This window comes from Aquila chrysaetos, chromosome 5, assembly GCF_900496995.4.
Source record: "Aquila chrysaetos chrysaetos chromosome 5, bAquChr1.4, whole genome shotgun sequence".
Lineage (NCBI taxonomy): Eukaryota > Metazoa > Chordata > Aves > Accipitriformes > Accipitridae > Aquila > Aquila chrysaetos.
In genome coordinates, this window is record NC_044008.1 from 51,208,665 (window position 1) to 51,224,104 (window position 15,440).

Here is a 15,440-nt window from a genome sequence, read left to right on the forward strand (position 1 = left end):
ATAAAAATATGTATGCTTTTACTCTTATACTTAGAATGTTATTAGAATAATGTGCCAGAGTCTTATCTAGTGTTAAGATAGGTTAACATAAATGTTATGCTGAATTGCCCTTAAATGAAGATCTGGTCCTGCATGTTCCTGTGTAGTGTTTACTTATTTAAAAGCAAACCAAAGAAGAGTAATAGGAAATTCAATGGGCAGTGCATTATTGGGGGGGGAGGGGAGCGGAATAAGGCTGCTTTAATTTATCTCCATTACCAAAATTTAACTTTGCTTCTGCATTAGGTTATCAGCTTAATTCAGCTGAATGCGTGGATATTCGTCTGAAGCGTGTTGTTCCTGACCACTATTGTCATTACTATCCAGAAAATAAGAAACCAAAGCCCAAGCTAAAAGAATGCAACATGGATCCCTGCCCTTCTAGGTTTGTATGACAAATAAATTTAAGTGTGTGGTATAGTCAGTTACTAAGGAACAAGCAATTGTATTTACTTAATTTCAGTTCTTTTCATCTTTAAGGCTACTTGATCTTGATTGATTATTGCACATGTTAAAGGCTGATGTCTGGCACCATGGCTAATAGATTTGTGGCACTTCTTCAGTGTTGCAGAATAGGAGACTTTGCTTTGTACAGAGGTATTGTAAATATCAATTTGTCTGTTCAAGGGCTAATTCTACTTTTATGTCTTTTGCTGAGTGGTACAGCACTAGTACAAGGATTTTGTGAGGTTGTGTGAGGAGGACAGATTGTTTGCCTGCTTTTGGATTTATTGATGTTGCCATTCAGGTTTTCTCATTAGGCAGCCAGTAGCTCCAGCTCTCAGTCAGCGTACAAGTTCTGCACATGGTTTAACTTGGTTTATGCATCTGCCTACTGTAAAAGTTTCATTCTTCATTTGTACTGTGGAGTTGACAATTATTAAAGTTTGAGGGGTTTGGTTTTTCACACTAAGAATTAAAAAAAAAAAAAAAAAACCAACACCAAAAAACATTCAAAGTAAATATACTTGTGGTACAAATACCACAGAATATTATTGCCAAATTATGAAAGCTATAGTATACATAAATTGTATTGAATTGCACTACAGTATTTCAAACTAACTTTTGGATTGTCTGGTGAGGTTTCCTGGCTGTGCTAAAGAATCTTAAAATAACATCACAGTATCAAGTCCCAGAACCTCACATTAATATGCCAGCTGGCCGAGCTAGAGTTATATGCAAGAAGAAAAGGAAACACTCTCAATGGATTTCATTTCCTATAGCTAAACTGTCCATTTCCTTTCATTCCTGTTGAACATAATTGTTGATAGTGACCTCTAACAGTTATAGATGTGCAGACTTTCAAGTTTTTTTCCTGGAGAGTTGATCACTATATGGAGTGGTAAGACCTCAGTAATGCTTCATGGCAATGGGTGCCAAATGTTGCAAAGCTGGAATGGGAAAATTAGGGAAAGAAAGGGTGTGATTATCTTTTTCCTTGCAAATTTAGCTTATACAGACAGAAAAAGGGAAAGTACTACTGGATATAATGCTATATTTCTTAGTTCTGGAAGTAAGTAACTTTATGCCTGCTCTGTGCTGCGCAGTTCAAATAAACGGCTCTAGAAGGATCCTAAGCACCATTCAGGACCTATCTAGGATTAATCCTGTGATGCATTCATTTCACTGCCACTCATATTCCTCAGTGGTCTTTGTTATGAGTATGTAACTATTTTCTTGTTAATAAAGTAACACAGACCTAAAGGATCACTGATAATAAAATTCTCTGCCGAAGGCTTGCTCATTCAATATTTTTTGATGGTATGAAGTGGAGAAACTGTATGCTGAATAGCTCTCTATCTGTGAGAAGAGGTAAGATCATACGAGTCATTGTTTGCCACAAGGGTAATGTGTAATGAATGTAAGATTCCCCCATTTCACGTTGGGAATTGCTTACTTTAAGCATGATCATGTAAAAGTATGTACTTGACATACAGTCTCGGGTATGGGAAATAGTGATGCAATATTTATTTTGTTGACAGTGACGGATTTAAAGAAATCATGCCCTATGATCACTTCCAGCCACTTCCTCGGTATGTATAATCAGGATAGCATATGTGTCAGCATTAGCATAATTTTCACTGCAAATATACTATTTGAGTACTAAGATCATGGAACATCTTCTGATTTTTGGCTGTACAGGAGAGCAAGTTTATAACAGTCCTGTACACATTTTGAAGCTTGTGATTTATTTCAGTGTGCTCTGGATGATTAGCTTACCAGTAAGAGGTTCTTGATATTCTTGAATATATTCTTGAAAATATCAATGTGGAAGACTTTAGAATAAAGAGTTGTCCCCCTAAGCCTTCTCCTGCTGTAGTGCTGAGAACAGCATCTCCTTCAAAATGCATGTATGAATTCTTGTCTCGAAAGGTTTTTATTTTGAAGATGTATGCAACGAATATATTCTTTTATAGAACAGGTCTCCCTATGTTACAGGATTCTAGAAATTCTTTTTCCCTTGAGAGGTCTCATTCTTCTCTATTTTAGACCTATACTCTATTTATTGACATCAAGGCTGACATGTCACTTTAAAGATACTGAGTTGTCTGAATATCTATTGCCTAAAATTGAGTCATCAGAGCACAGTTTGTTGCCTTTTTTTTTTTAACCTGAATCAGTCACAAGAATGTAAAACTTCTCTGGAAGGCTTAAATGTTTTGTAAAGAATGTTAGGACTAAAAAGCATTGAGCCAGATTTACTGTTAATGTAAAGAATTATAGTTGATGGAGTCAGATGCATATTTATCTGAGTTGAACCTCTGCTTTATTATGTCATGAAATGAATAATGTGTATTTTTCTAAAGAAGTAAAGATATGAAGTAATAAGAATGAAATCATAGACTTGCACGGCTCAGTGGAGCTACTGATTACAGCTGATATAAATGTCGCAGCAATTTACGCTTGTTGTGGATCTGCTGTCCTGTGATGTACTTTGGCTTTCATACATAGATTGAGGGTTTTTTTTTTCCTCTAGGCTTTATCCTGTAACGTTCCATAATTATATTCTGTGTCTCTCCCATTTCTTTTGCCAATTTCTTTGTACTTTGGATCTCCTCTGGAACACAGCACAATTTATTTACATGAGTATTTCATCTTCTGAACCACTCACGGCTTGGAGACCAATTGGAAGAGAAATTTAATCCGCCTTTCTGTGCTTTACTAAGCTCAGCACGTTTGCATGACGCTGTGGTGAGATAGATTATGGCTGCGATAAAGCTGTGGGTGGGTTCTCTTATTTCAAACACTAAGAACTACAGATGAAGGCCCGCCTCATTTCAACACCTCGGTGTGTCCTGTCAGAAGGTATCATGGTCTGCCTGGGTGATGCTCAGGAGTAAGAACTGTAAGGTAGCAGATGGCCAAGCAGGGCTCGGACTTGGTGCCAGCAGGAAGGAGAGAGAGGAAACAGGCTGTGTTCCACTGGGAGGGCACATAAAGAAACACAATGAACATGTAAAAGCACCTTTTCTTGCTGGAACTTCTGAAAGAAAACAGCAGCTGAACCAGCCAGTTTGTATACCTGCATCAAGAGGTGAATCTGGTCCAGCGTGCATCCAAGTCTTGCTTCAGTGTAGCAGGATGTGTTTTCTCTGTGCTGTTGCCTGTCAAGTAACTGCAATGCATCAGTCTGTGCCAGTTCTGCTGGGGCTTCTTCCACCTTTTCTTTCTGCTTTTTCTTTTCTTACCTGTTTCTTACATGCTAACCCAAGACTGTTCTTGCAGAGCAGGCAGAAAACCAAAGTACTGTAGATATGCTTGAGCAAAGCTGTACAGACTCCTTCACCTTGACCAGCAGTCGTACATCACACCTCCTACACAACACGAGGGCCGTGTGGAGGGCTGCTTTGCAGTCCTGTGGCATTTACCACTACTTTCCCATTCACACGAGGAAGTTGTGGGAAAGTCATGGTGTGTACCGCAAGATCTTGAAAGAGTTCTCCTGTGGCTAGAGTTGTAAATGCCCCACTGAAATATTTTTACAGATGGAGAATTCTTTTGAAATAAATAGAAAAATTTCCCAGGATGAAAATTTTCTTTTAAAGCTTTTGGAATGCCTCCATTTATTTCAGACTTGTTGGACTGTTGAGGATCCCTTGACAGCTGTGGGTTCTGGAAAGTATCTCCTTGACTGCTTGCCCAAGACCCCCCTTTTCCCCAGTAGCCATGGACCTCACTCCATCTTGAAAATGCTTATGGGAGTGTGGGATCTGGAATGTGTTCGAAACTGATGAGATAAAGAAAAACAACTATAAAACTTCATGCTATAAACACTTGTGAGGCTAGTATTACATATAGCAGAGTGAGCCTTATATATATAATTCCATGAGCTGCTAATTCATTAAACAGTTAATTGCTCTTTAGTTCCTGACTTTTTTTTAAAGAAAATGAGTTAATGCTGGCTATTCATTTAAGTCAAAGAAAACTGTAACTATTGCTCTTCAAATGTAATTTGTACTTGTGATATGATATCAGTATCTGGGCATACAGCTTTATCCTGAATGCTTTTGAGTACATCCTCTATGGTTAATGTTCCATGGCTTCTTGTATGCTTCATGCTCATTCTTCTGTTGAGCTTAAGCATGATTAATATGTTTTTGTAGGCAGTTTAATGAATTGCTTAAATTAGGAATTGTCCTTGATTCACCTGCTGTATCATAGAAAGTGGGTAGTAATTACTTAAATTTACCTTTGATTTATAGGCCTTTGCTTCATCTAGTCTGAGGTTATGACTTCCTTTATGTTAGCTAAGTTACTCTCGATGAATTGATTTTGGTGAGATATTGTAGTACTTTCTGAGTCCATTGCTCATAATGGACGTAATTTTTTCGTGATCCTTTCTGAGCCCCTGCAGTTGTAATAGGAATAAGTTTTAAACTAGCAAGACATTGACAAACTGTAAGATGTGCTGCAGGACTCAATCATTTCCCAGGGCTTAGCTTTGATTTGGGTGGGGGGTGGAAAGAAAGCAAGAGATAGGAGGTGAAGGGTGAGTAAATATTGCATGGGGATCACTGGAACCGATAGACAAATGCTATGATAGAAGCTTGTTATCTCTAAACATGACAGGAGCAGGATATTATTGAAGTTATTTTTTGTTGAGATGTGGTTACTTAAGTGTACATTCACGCTAAGACCAAGAGATAAATTAAACAGTTCGTAACCTAAGAACCTCCATGTAATTCTCACTTCAGATGGTGTAGCAATTTCCATCTTTATTGTGGTTAGATCTAAGATCATGGATAGATGTCCATTTTGAAGACCTTCCCTCCCAGCAGGTTGTTTATCATCTCTCTGTTAGAGGTTACTACCCCACAACTCTGCTGGTTGACAGGGCCGTGTGAGTTTTTCTTAATCTGTGCATCGCCCTGCTTCAGGAGGAATCAGCTAGCCTAGCCAAAGCAGCTGAAATGGATGAGCGGCTGCCTTTTGCTTGAAGCAAGTTGGAAAGTGTGAATACAAAGTCATTCAACAGCATTTTAATGAGGGTGGAAAACTCTTGCAGAACTGCAGTGATGACCAGCCAAATGGTACCTGTCACGATTTAATTTGTTCACAGTCCTTATGGATGAAGACAGTTTGAAATGAAATGGCTGGGTTTACCCAAAGCAAGTATTAGAGTTCCCATAAAAATTCTTACATGAACACATTTTTAAGGGTAGTGTGCATGATATGGGCAGTGATGAGCAACTGTGGGTAATGACACCCTCAGTCAGCACAGCCAGATCTGTCTTTGTCTTTGGACTTCATAAAATCTCAAGCATATACGCTTCTCAGTCTCTGACAATGGTAATAAGAGTATATGTGACCATGTAAATTAACTGTGAAAAATATTCTATTTAGATGATTTAAACTATTTCTGAGTAAAATCATTCCAGTAATCAAACTCAGTATATTTAGGTTAACTCATGTATGAGAATAAGATTTTCAGTTATTTTGGGAAATGTACTTAAATTTATAGTTCTATTTTTCTTCTCATTTTGCACATGAATTTAAGCCTGGAATAATGCAAGGTAGCTCTGTCATTCAATGTATTTATATTCAGTGTGTGATAAGAATCCAGCAACCAAACTATCAGTGGGTTTTAATGACACTAAGGTTGGAATCGGTATTTTGCACTTTTAATAGGGGTTGGTGGAATAAAAAATAGACTTCTTTTTAATATATGTGAGTTCTTTTTCCAGGTGGGAACATAACCCTTGGACTGCATGTTCAGTTTCCTGTGGAGGTGGTATTCAGAGGAGAAGTTTTGTGTGTGTAGAGGAGACCATTCATGGAGAGATACTGCAAGTGGAAGAATGGAAATGCATGTATGCCCCTAAGCCCAAAGTGATTCAAACCTGCAATCTGTTTGATTGTCCTAAATGGGTGGCAATGGAATGGTCTCAAGTAAGTTGAAAAGTAATTTGGACCTTTATTCTTGTTTTCTAAAGAAAGCCTCTAGTCTTGTGTTACCGTGTATTTGTGAGCACAGGCGTATTAGAAAAATAAGCCCTGCAAGCATAATTCATAGTGCTAGGAGAAGTTTGCGCTAAGTAATTTGGCCTGATGATCAAAATATTAACATGTCTGTGTGGAGAAAATTGCATATAGAATTATTTATGCCTGTGGAATTCCTGCTCTACACAGAGGAGGAATTAGAGCCAGAGGTCAGGCCCCTTTGCAATCAGGTCATCTCTCAGTTCTTGATAAATGTAATATTTCACTGCATATAATAGCTAAAGGCAAGTCTGTCTAGGGGCTGACATGTCTGCAAGGGTGATTTTCCAGCATTCTTACCTTCCATTATAGTAACAAGAACATAAAGCCAACTTATCTTGGCTGTAGTTATCTGATACAGTCAGATAGCTCAACACTTCTATAATTCCATAGTTCTTCCAGATGACATCACTGACATACAGTGAAGAAACTGTTCTTGCAGCACGTCTGACCCAGCTTTAACTGAAAATGACCACTGTGAGAGAGCATATTTTCAGTATATAGCCACCTCTGTTCCAGACTGTTGCCAATCAGATAAGCTTTACAGAACCCCGAGAAGTCACTTGCGTTCCCAAAACTTCGACATTTTTTCCAGCATCAACCTTTTCTTTATTCACCTAGCAATGCAGGGACAAATTCATACGTCTCTGATACCTGATTGATTGTAGAAAAACTTTAGTGAGCACATCATCAGTACTTCTGACTTGCTTTTTAACAGTATTTGTAAATATAATAAAAAAGAAACAGCGTGAGATGGTTGCATTGTCTCCTGCAGTGCACAGTGACCTGTGGCCGAGGCTTGCGTTACCGAGTAGTGCTGTGTATTGACCACCGCGGGCAGCATGTCGGTGGCTGTAATCCACAACTTAAACTACACATAAAAGAAGAGTGCATCGTGCCAATACCGTGTTACAAGCCAAAAGGTAACTGGAATTTTGTCTGGGTCTGTTATTGTTTTACATTTTTGTAAAGAGAATTAAAAGCCCCTGGTAACCTTTTTCAGAAATGCCAGAAGCTGGAATTTACTAGGACTTATTTCAGTCTTGGCAGAAACAAGCATTTTAATTATTGGTGCTAGGAAAAGTGCCCTGCTGATATTTTTTGCTGATAATGTGGCCAGACTGTCATGAGGTGAACATGCTAACTGAATCTATACAGCCTGGTCAAATTGGGAAAACCAGAATTAATGAGTTCAACATGGGGAGGAGGAGTTGTTCAGTAATACTGGAAATGGGAATGATACTCCATATGTATCACCTATCTTGTTTGTTTGCATCTCATTAAATGTGTCAACATTCTCAGTGGGCCTCATCAGTTCATTAAGTTATAACCAAATGGGTTTCCTTCTCTCTTCTCCATTTCTGCTTTTTTAAAAGGTCTATCGCAATGATGTAAATTGGCAAGTGTTCTCTAAAAGAGCTGGTAAGGCATAAAACAATAAAACAGTGCGTGGGAAGTCAAAAGAAAAAACAAAGATGAGGGGAAAACCCAGCATATCTTGTCCCTTGCTTACTTCTGTCCTTCTGTGCTCAGAAAATTTAGTGGGTGCTACTCCTATTCTTTCAGTTTTTATTTGAAAGGCTGTATTTCAGACCTTCACAACTCACCATAAAGATTTACATAGACAAAGTGAAACCTATGTGTAGACAACCCTATGTTTCTCTTCAGGATGTTTTCAGACTCTAGAGAATTCTTCAAGCGGAAAACTATTCAGGGTTAAACCATGAAGTAGAAACTAGCACTGAGATTTTAAGAACCTTCTTCTGGGGTTTTACTTAAGTTTGGAGGTGCAGATCTTCAATTGGCTTACAGTACTCCTAGGAAAAAGCAACACAGAAGTGTAGGATGTATAGACAGATAAAAGAAGCTAGTGTTGTTTTTTAAATTAATTTCCAATTTTGCGAGAGCTGGATAGCTCAGCAAAAAAACATTTTCTGTGAAAATTTTCTAATGAAGCCAGTCTATCTGGAGAGAAATGTACGTTTGCTATGCTCTGGCTTCTTGTTCAGCTATAAACTTAAGTTATGATGATAATCGATTACACTGAAGTATAAGCTACAATCTAATAGAAATTGCCTGCATTTGGGGAAGATGTGGGAAAGAAGTAAAAGATTAAACAGGAATGGAAATTGGATTACTGGTACCCTCTCAGTAAAAAGGGGTGTCAGAATGGAGCTCAAACATTATGAAGAAATTTTCTAGGAAATTATGTTTTATTTACCAGTATTTCTTTATTCAAAAGCATTAGATCAATGGGCAATGTAAAGTGTGAAGTGCTAAGGTGAATAATGCTAACATCTATGTATTGCTTTGGTTTTGGAGGAATTACTTAATGTTTGGGTTTTTTCTCTACCAGAAAAAAATCCTGTGGAAGCAAAATTGCCATGGTTTAAACAGGCACATGAAATGGAAGAGACCAGAACAGTCTCAGAAGAGCCAACGTAAGTACATCGTCTTTTACAGTGAAGAAACATTTCCGGCATATTTTGCATATCATCTGGAATGACTCTTGCCATGCAGTTTGCTTTGACAGTTGGCCCTCCTTGGGAGATGAGTTGTGTTGTGAGCTGTTCCTAATTTTACGTCTAAATAGTTTTGCTTCTGGAGCTCCTGTTCTGGATGACACAGAGCTACTCTATTATAATATCCCTATATCATTCAAGCAATGCAAAGGGATCTTAATTTAACCCAATTAAGCCCTAATTAATGCATGTGGAAGCATTTCAGCAGATGGAAATTAAATAAACTCAGTTTTATCCCAGTCATTGCTGTTACCTCAAGAATGTAGTGGTTGTATTAAAAATTAAGAGGTACTTTGTAGGGTTGCCAGGATTTCCTTGGAGGGTGAGACCAACGCGTAAAGAAAGTGAGAAAAACCTACTGATCTCTGAGCTTAGCTGAATCTATGGGGATAAGTTGTGATATTTTACACGTGTGTATGTGTGAAATAACATCTGGATTTTGTGAGTCCCCTTAAAAGCTGATGGGGGTAAGCCTTGCAACATTTAAGTCCTGGGGAAGAAAGCATAACTTGAATCCAGCTACACTTGTTCCTGTCCCTTGTATGTTAGGGAATCCACACAACTGCTTACTTATAGGCATGAAACATACACAGGGGATATATGTATCTAATATATTCAATATATAGTATATAACCTTCTAGAAAGTAGTAACTTTCTATAAGGTTTTCACGAGAGGTTTTGAACAGTATTTTGTTGTGCTTTGCCAAATTCTGCACTCATTTGTAGTAGTGTTAGTTTAAAATAATTCAGATGAGCTTACTGAAGTTGCTTTGGATTTATATTGCTCTGAGAGTGGTGTGTGCCCTATAACTTATTTCTCTTCCTCCATCTAGCTATTCCTGATTTTTGGCACACATGCACTAACAGGTGTGATCATGAGTAATAAAATCTTTACACCTGCACTGACTCACAGAAGAAACCTCTTGCCAAACAGGTGTTTGCATAGTTATGGTGACTGTGCTTTAAACTTTTCACTACTCTAGCGTCTGAAGTCAAGTGTCAACCTACTGTGAGCAGTTATTTCACTGTCCAAATTGGTGGCCCTGAATTCAGGCATGGCAGTAGCAAAGATATAAAACTAAAGTGTGATTGTCGAAGGGGGTGATGCAATCAAATGTGGCTGTTGAATGTCAGCATATCAGAATGAAGGTATATGAGGCCACCTCTGAAGAGGATTCAGCATGAAGCTATAAAGAAAATGATCTCTAGCATTACAAACTCATGCTGTGGCAACCGTGAGCTAATGCAGTCTCTAGGTTTTTAGGATCCTTCAGCAGCAGTCTGACAGAACAAGCAGGGAGGACTGGCAGGGACACAGCATGCTGGTTCAGAGTATATTTAGAATATAATAGAGCTGAGCCGGAAACTTTGTAATGGGTTCCCTTGTACCTTGTCCTCACAAAGAAAGCAGTTATTCCTGCCTTCCTAGACATGACTGATGTATTCCACTGCAGCCTCACAGTGTGAACGCAGCCATGTGTTTGAGTTCTCAGTGCATTTCGTGTCACAGCTGTGCAGTTTTGTAGTTTCCTGGATCTTTTTTTCTTCTTCACTTACTCTGAAGACCTAGATTTTCTTCATTCAGGATCTTCATCCTGTTCTGAGAATCTTTCCTTCACATCTTCCAGAAGCATCTTCACCTAAGTCTGCAAGGTTTCTCCAGCCACATCTTGCTGATGACTCTTCTCTGCCATCCTTCTCTTTACTGCGGTGTTGCTGAGGTGCTGTGCTTTCCTAGGCTGGGTACTCTGGGCTCTCCTGGGACCCAGCTCTAACGCTGCAGTCAGATTCCCCTTTAGTTGCCTTTTACCCGTTTTCTGCTGCCACCTGCTCTTACTTTATTCTTCTAAGGAAGCTGGCAGGTAAGGAGAAATGAGAAATAACCGATCCCTGACTTCATCCCTTTGTGCAGATTGCCTGTTGGTCATGTGGACGGTGGTTTGCAAACAGAGCAATTTCTCCCTAGGTGCTTTAAATCTCATGCCCGAACTGCTCCTGTCTTTTCCAGCTGGACTGAGATTTCTGGGTCAGGGTTTAGGATTTAAAAAGAAACTGTAACAATAGGTTGTTGCTTCTCCCAGAGTAAATTATAACAAGATTTCCCTCTGGTTGGGATCTGTTTTACTTTGTTTTCTGTAATTTACACGTGGCACAGTGATAACTCATAGCCCACCTCTGTCTAGCATGAGGCTTATGATTTCCTTGGTAAAATGCCATCACTTTTAATTTTAGTTAGTCTCTTGTCATCCAAACTTAAACCGCAATATTAAGTCTCAACTTCTAGTCCATCCTTTTATTACAACTGTCTTTCTATGCTTTCGTGTGATATTTTAGTTGATAATGAATAAGAGAATAAATGCAGCTGTGTTTTAGAACCCACAAATGGTGGATATGCCAAAAGTAGCTTGTGGAAGATAAATACTTCTGCTGCTGTGGTCTACCATGGCTGGTGTCCTGAATTTACATAGAGGGGGAATGTTCAAAAGCTGCTTTTTTTTATTATTAGCAAAATAAAAAATGACTGCCCTTAAAGTGAGGCCAAGAAAAATGTAAGTCTGACCTTTTTAGTTTTTAGTTGTGGAATGTGATGACAGTTGATACCAATCATTATTTTAAACGTTCTTCCCTCGAGCCTTCTTAGTTACAGTGGGATTCGCAGAGAAGCTCCAGCAAGGTTTTTGCATCCTTTTTATTAATCGTAAGTTAAAGAAATAGACACGTCAGCTGCCTTTCCCTGTCATGGCTTAGAACAAAATTAAATGCTTTCAAAAGCTGATATATTTTTTCGGCAACCTGAGCTAAAAAGTAATCACTAGGTTTGTGGAGTTGTAGTCGCTGAATGTGAAATGCGGTGTCTCTCATAAAGGTTGCTGCTCATTGCGTTTGAGTCATTTTCACAGAAATGTCCCCATCGTGCCTTTGGTGATAGAGAATTGCACATTTTTCACAGCTGCTTCTCTGAAAAGGGCTGGTGATTTTTTCCAACACCTTACACTCCAAGTTGATAAAACCTGGCGGTGCGACTCTGCTTAGAGCAGGCAAGGGTGGTGCTTCGGGGGAGGGGGAGGGTGCCAGCCAGCATCGTGGAAGTTCTGCCCCAGTAACCAGCCAACATTTTAGATGCTTCTGCAAACTTTTATCCAGGCCCCTTGGCGCAGTAGGGTTGGACGGGAAATATCACAAGAGCAGCCTTTTTTTCAGGATTTAGGCATTTCCTGTCTTAACTGAAAGCAAGAACTGCAGGCATGAGGAAGCTGAAAAAAAATATTAAGAGACACCATGTTTTCCAAGTCTTTAGAAAGCTGCAGAAGGCTGTGCTGAGTTAAGTTTTCAGTTCAGATTTGATTTGGTTGGGTTGGGCTGTTCTGTCCCAGTTTTATCATCAGTAGTTTAGGTCACTGCTTCATTTTCCAGGTCATCCTGCACTGGCTTTTTCGGAGTGTGCCAGGTGAATGCACATGCCCGTTGGTGTTAGACTAATAGCGCTGCAGCATGGACATAGTCACCACTGCATCTGTAGTATGTACATCATTTATACCTGTGTGGATGATTATAGGAGCATTTGATTTCTACATTGCACTGGGAAGAATGACTGTATGAAAAGGCTGATTGTGAAAAATTGTGCCTGCTCGGCTTTGCATTTTTCCATTCTTTTCTTTTTTTAATCAGAAGAGGAGTCTCATCTACAAACTTAGTTAAAGATCTCAGAAAATTTTCAGAGTTACCACCATCTTATCTGTTCCATTATAAATTCCTGATGATCTGCAAGGCATCATAATACAAGTGCTTAGGTGCTTCTTAATCCTGACTTGAGTTCACTTTGAGTGTATGCCCATCAAAGGCAGAGTGAATTTGCTTCAGGGAAGTAATGTGTCCAAAGCATTGCCACATGTGTGCTGTGAATGCCACTGTGTAAAAAATATGTCACTTCTGAGGTTGATGGAGTTTGCTTTAATGATCTGTCACAGGCTTTGGTTGTGCTTATGTTAAATAAAAAATAAAAATTAAAAAATCATTTGCCTGAACTCAAAATTCAGATACAGTGCCAAACTCTAGAGCTCCCTCACTGTCCAGTCAGTTCCTTGCTCTAATTTTGTATTAGCAGTCTCCATTGGCTTCTGCTGAAGGTACTTACAGTGGACTTCAATATGGTCATCCTTTGAAAAGTTCTATAATTTAGGATTTTAATACCTAAATAGTCACGTGACTAGTTTAGCAAATGCCAAGGTAGAATAAAAAGTATTTCGGGTGGCTTTTTTTTTAATTTTGCACTTCACTAAAAAATACCAGACACTAATATTCAACAGGAAAACCTCAATTATAATATAGGCTTGCTATAAGTCAAAGAAAAAATGCTTAGAATTTTCTGAGTTTCTTTATAAATCAATTGGTTGCTGAGTGAAAGGACTGCTGTGGTTCAGAATTTCCTTTCATTTATACAGGATTTCAAAAGAATGCATCATGCATTATTTTTTGATTGTATTCAACTAACAGTGTACAAAACTAACACTAATTTCTGGTATGTTGCTGTCATACTTTTACCAAAAAAGTTATTTGCTTTCAGACTGCAAACTGTTAGGTGTGGTCAGAACACCAACCAACTCTTTTAAACTATAAATGTCCATCAGTTTTATTTTTTAAATTAGGTACATAACTACAAATGGACTTATATGGGGTTTTTTACACTGAAAGGAGAGGAAAGTCATAATTTAGTTAAGCCTGTGCACAATGGCCTTGATCCAATAAAGCACTTAAGCACAAGTTTAACTCTGAACACATTATAGTCATATTGACTTCAAAGGGCTACTAATGTGCTTAAAGTTAGGCACATGCTTAAGCGTTTTGTTGGATGAAGGTGATTTTTTCCCATGGCCACCCTCGGTAGTTTGCATGGCTGTCTTTGAAAAGACTGTAAGATCTGATGTTTCAGGGTTAAGCTGATTTTTATCTGCTGGTGTAAGAGAAAGCCTTCCCTTGCAGCTTTTCCCACAGATGTTCAGTTAGAATTTGTTATCAAAAGCATCTGGACATTGACCTCTACCAGCTGTGCCATTGGACTCGGTGGGTTGTTAGGTTGCACCAGTAGGGCATTTACACAGATGTTATCACTGTAGGACACAGCTATCTACCATTTTGATAATATTCTTCAAATAAAAATCAGTCTGGTCATCTACTTCAAAGGCAGTCAGACTCGTGATGTGATGAGCATTTGCAGTTTTCCCTGGTTTCAGGACGAGCTGGGGATATTGCACCATTTACTGAAGTCTGTCAAAGACCAGTGAGCTCTAACTAAAGTTTTGAGGCTCTGTTCGAGGAGTTGAAGTGGCAGGCTTTGACATCTTTATTTATCTTCCTAGTAGAGTTGTAAAGGTATTTCACCAATATGTCCTTAAAGAATAACCAGTTCCCTTGTAACCTTTATGGCAATGGGAATAGTCTTTTCCACAGCAGACAGCCCGTCTCGAGGTCTATCCCAAGCACAGCTTGGGTGACTACCCCAAGGGCTGGGTTAGAGTACCCTTATGAGTTACCCGCTCATCTGTTCTCCTTTCTTCTATTTGATTCTTCCTCTGTATATACTGGCAAGAAGTTATTGGCTCAAGATGATAAACTGTCCACAGAATCAACCACGCTGTGTTGACTTTTTTCTATGCTTACTGTGTATGCAGAGCGTAAATACTGATTTTTGTCTTACACAACTGTTCTTATATTTTGTAAGGGCAGTTTTCCTGCAGTAAAGAGAAAGAGAATTCTTAATCAAAGATAAGGAGAAAATCTTTGAATCCTAATTTGGATTTTTCCTTCCAAATATGTTTTTAGTATTGGTCAAATATATCTCCCATTTGTGTTTTGATCATCAGCTGCATTTGGACATTTAAAAAAGAGCAACTGCAACCCTTTGAAAGAATGTCCTATGAAATTCTATATTTGACTTCTCATAAATTGTACCGTAGAGCCACTCAGGATGACTTCGTTAATAAAATTCAGCTCCTTGAGTCTAGTGCCATTATTAGCAGATATTAATGTGACCCTCGAAGTCAGAGAATATTATAGACTAAAACTTCCTTTTATTCAGTAAATTCATGATCTGTAAAATAAGATTTTACTATAGTTCATCAGGAGCATAAATGCTTTCTAACAAAAATGGTAGATTATAGACTGAGCTGGTTAGACCTCTTTACTGAAGATGAGAGCCTTCTTTCAAGATTAAATCTGAACAACAGCCTGCGGTGGTGTTCTTTGGAGATTAGCTAGATATGAAAAGTGCTTTTCTTCTGCCTGGTTGCTGATTATTAGTGTGACATAAGGTGATGGCCTTTCTCAGATTTAAACAAACTGCAAATATACTTTTGGCATATGCCTAAGTTTGTGTACCTGGGGAGCTATTTTATATTCTAT

At 38.6% G+C, this 15,440-nt stretch overlaps 1 protein-coding gene across 1 annotated transcript in view; it reads left to right on the forward strand.

The window, feature by feature from the left end:
• ADAMTSL3 (ADAMTS like 3) overlaps positions 1-15,440 on the forward strand; it is a 189,045-nt gene that overhangs the window by 128,032 nt on the left and 45,573 nt on the right. Inside the window, 5 exon segments of the mRNA XM_030013720.2 lie at positions 286-424; positions 2,022-2,072; positions 6,225-6,429; positions 7,295-7,442; positions 8,876-8,960. Coding sequence (XP_029869580.1) covers positions 286-424; positions 2,022-2,072; positions 6,225-6,429; positions 7,295-7,442; positions 8,876-8,960 — 628 coding nt within the window.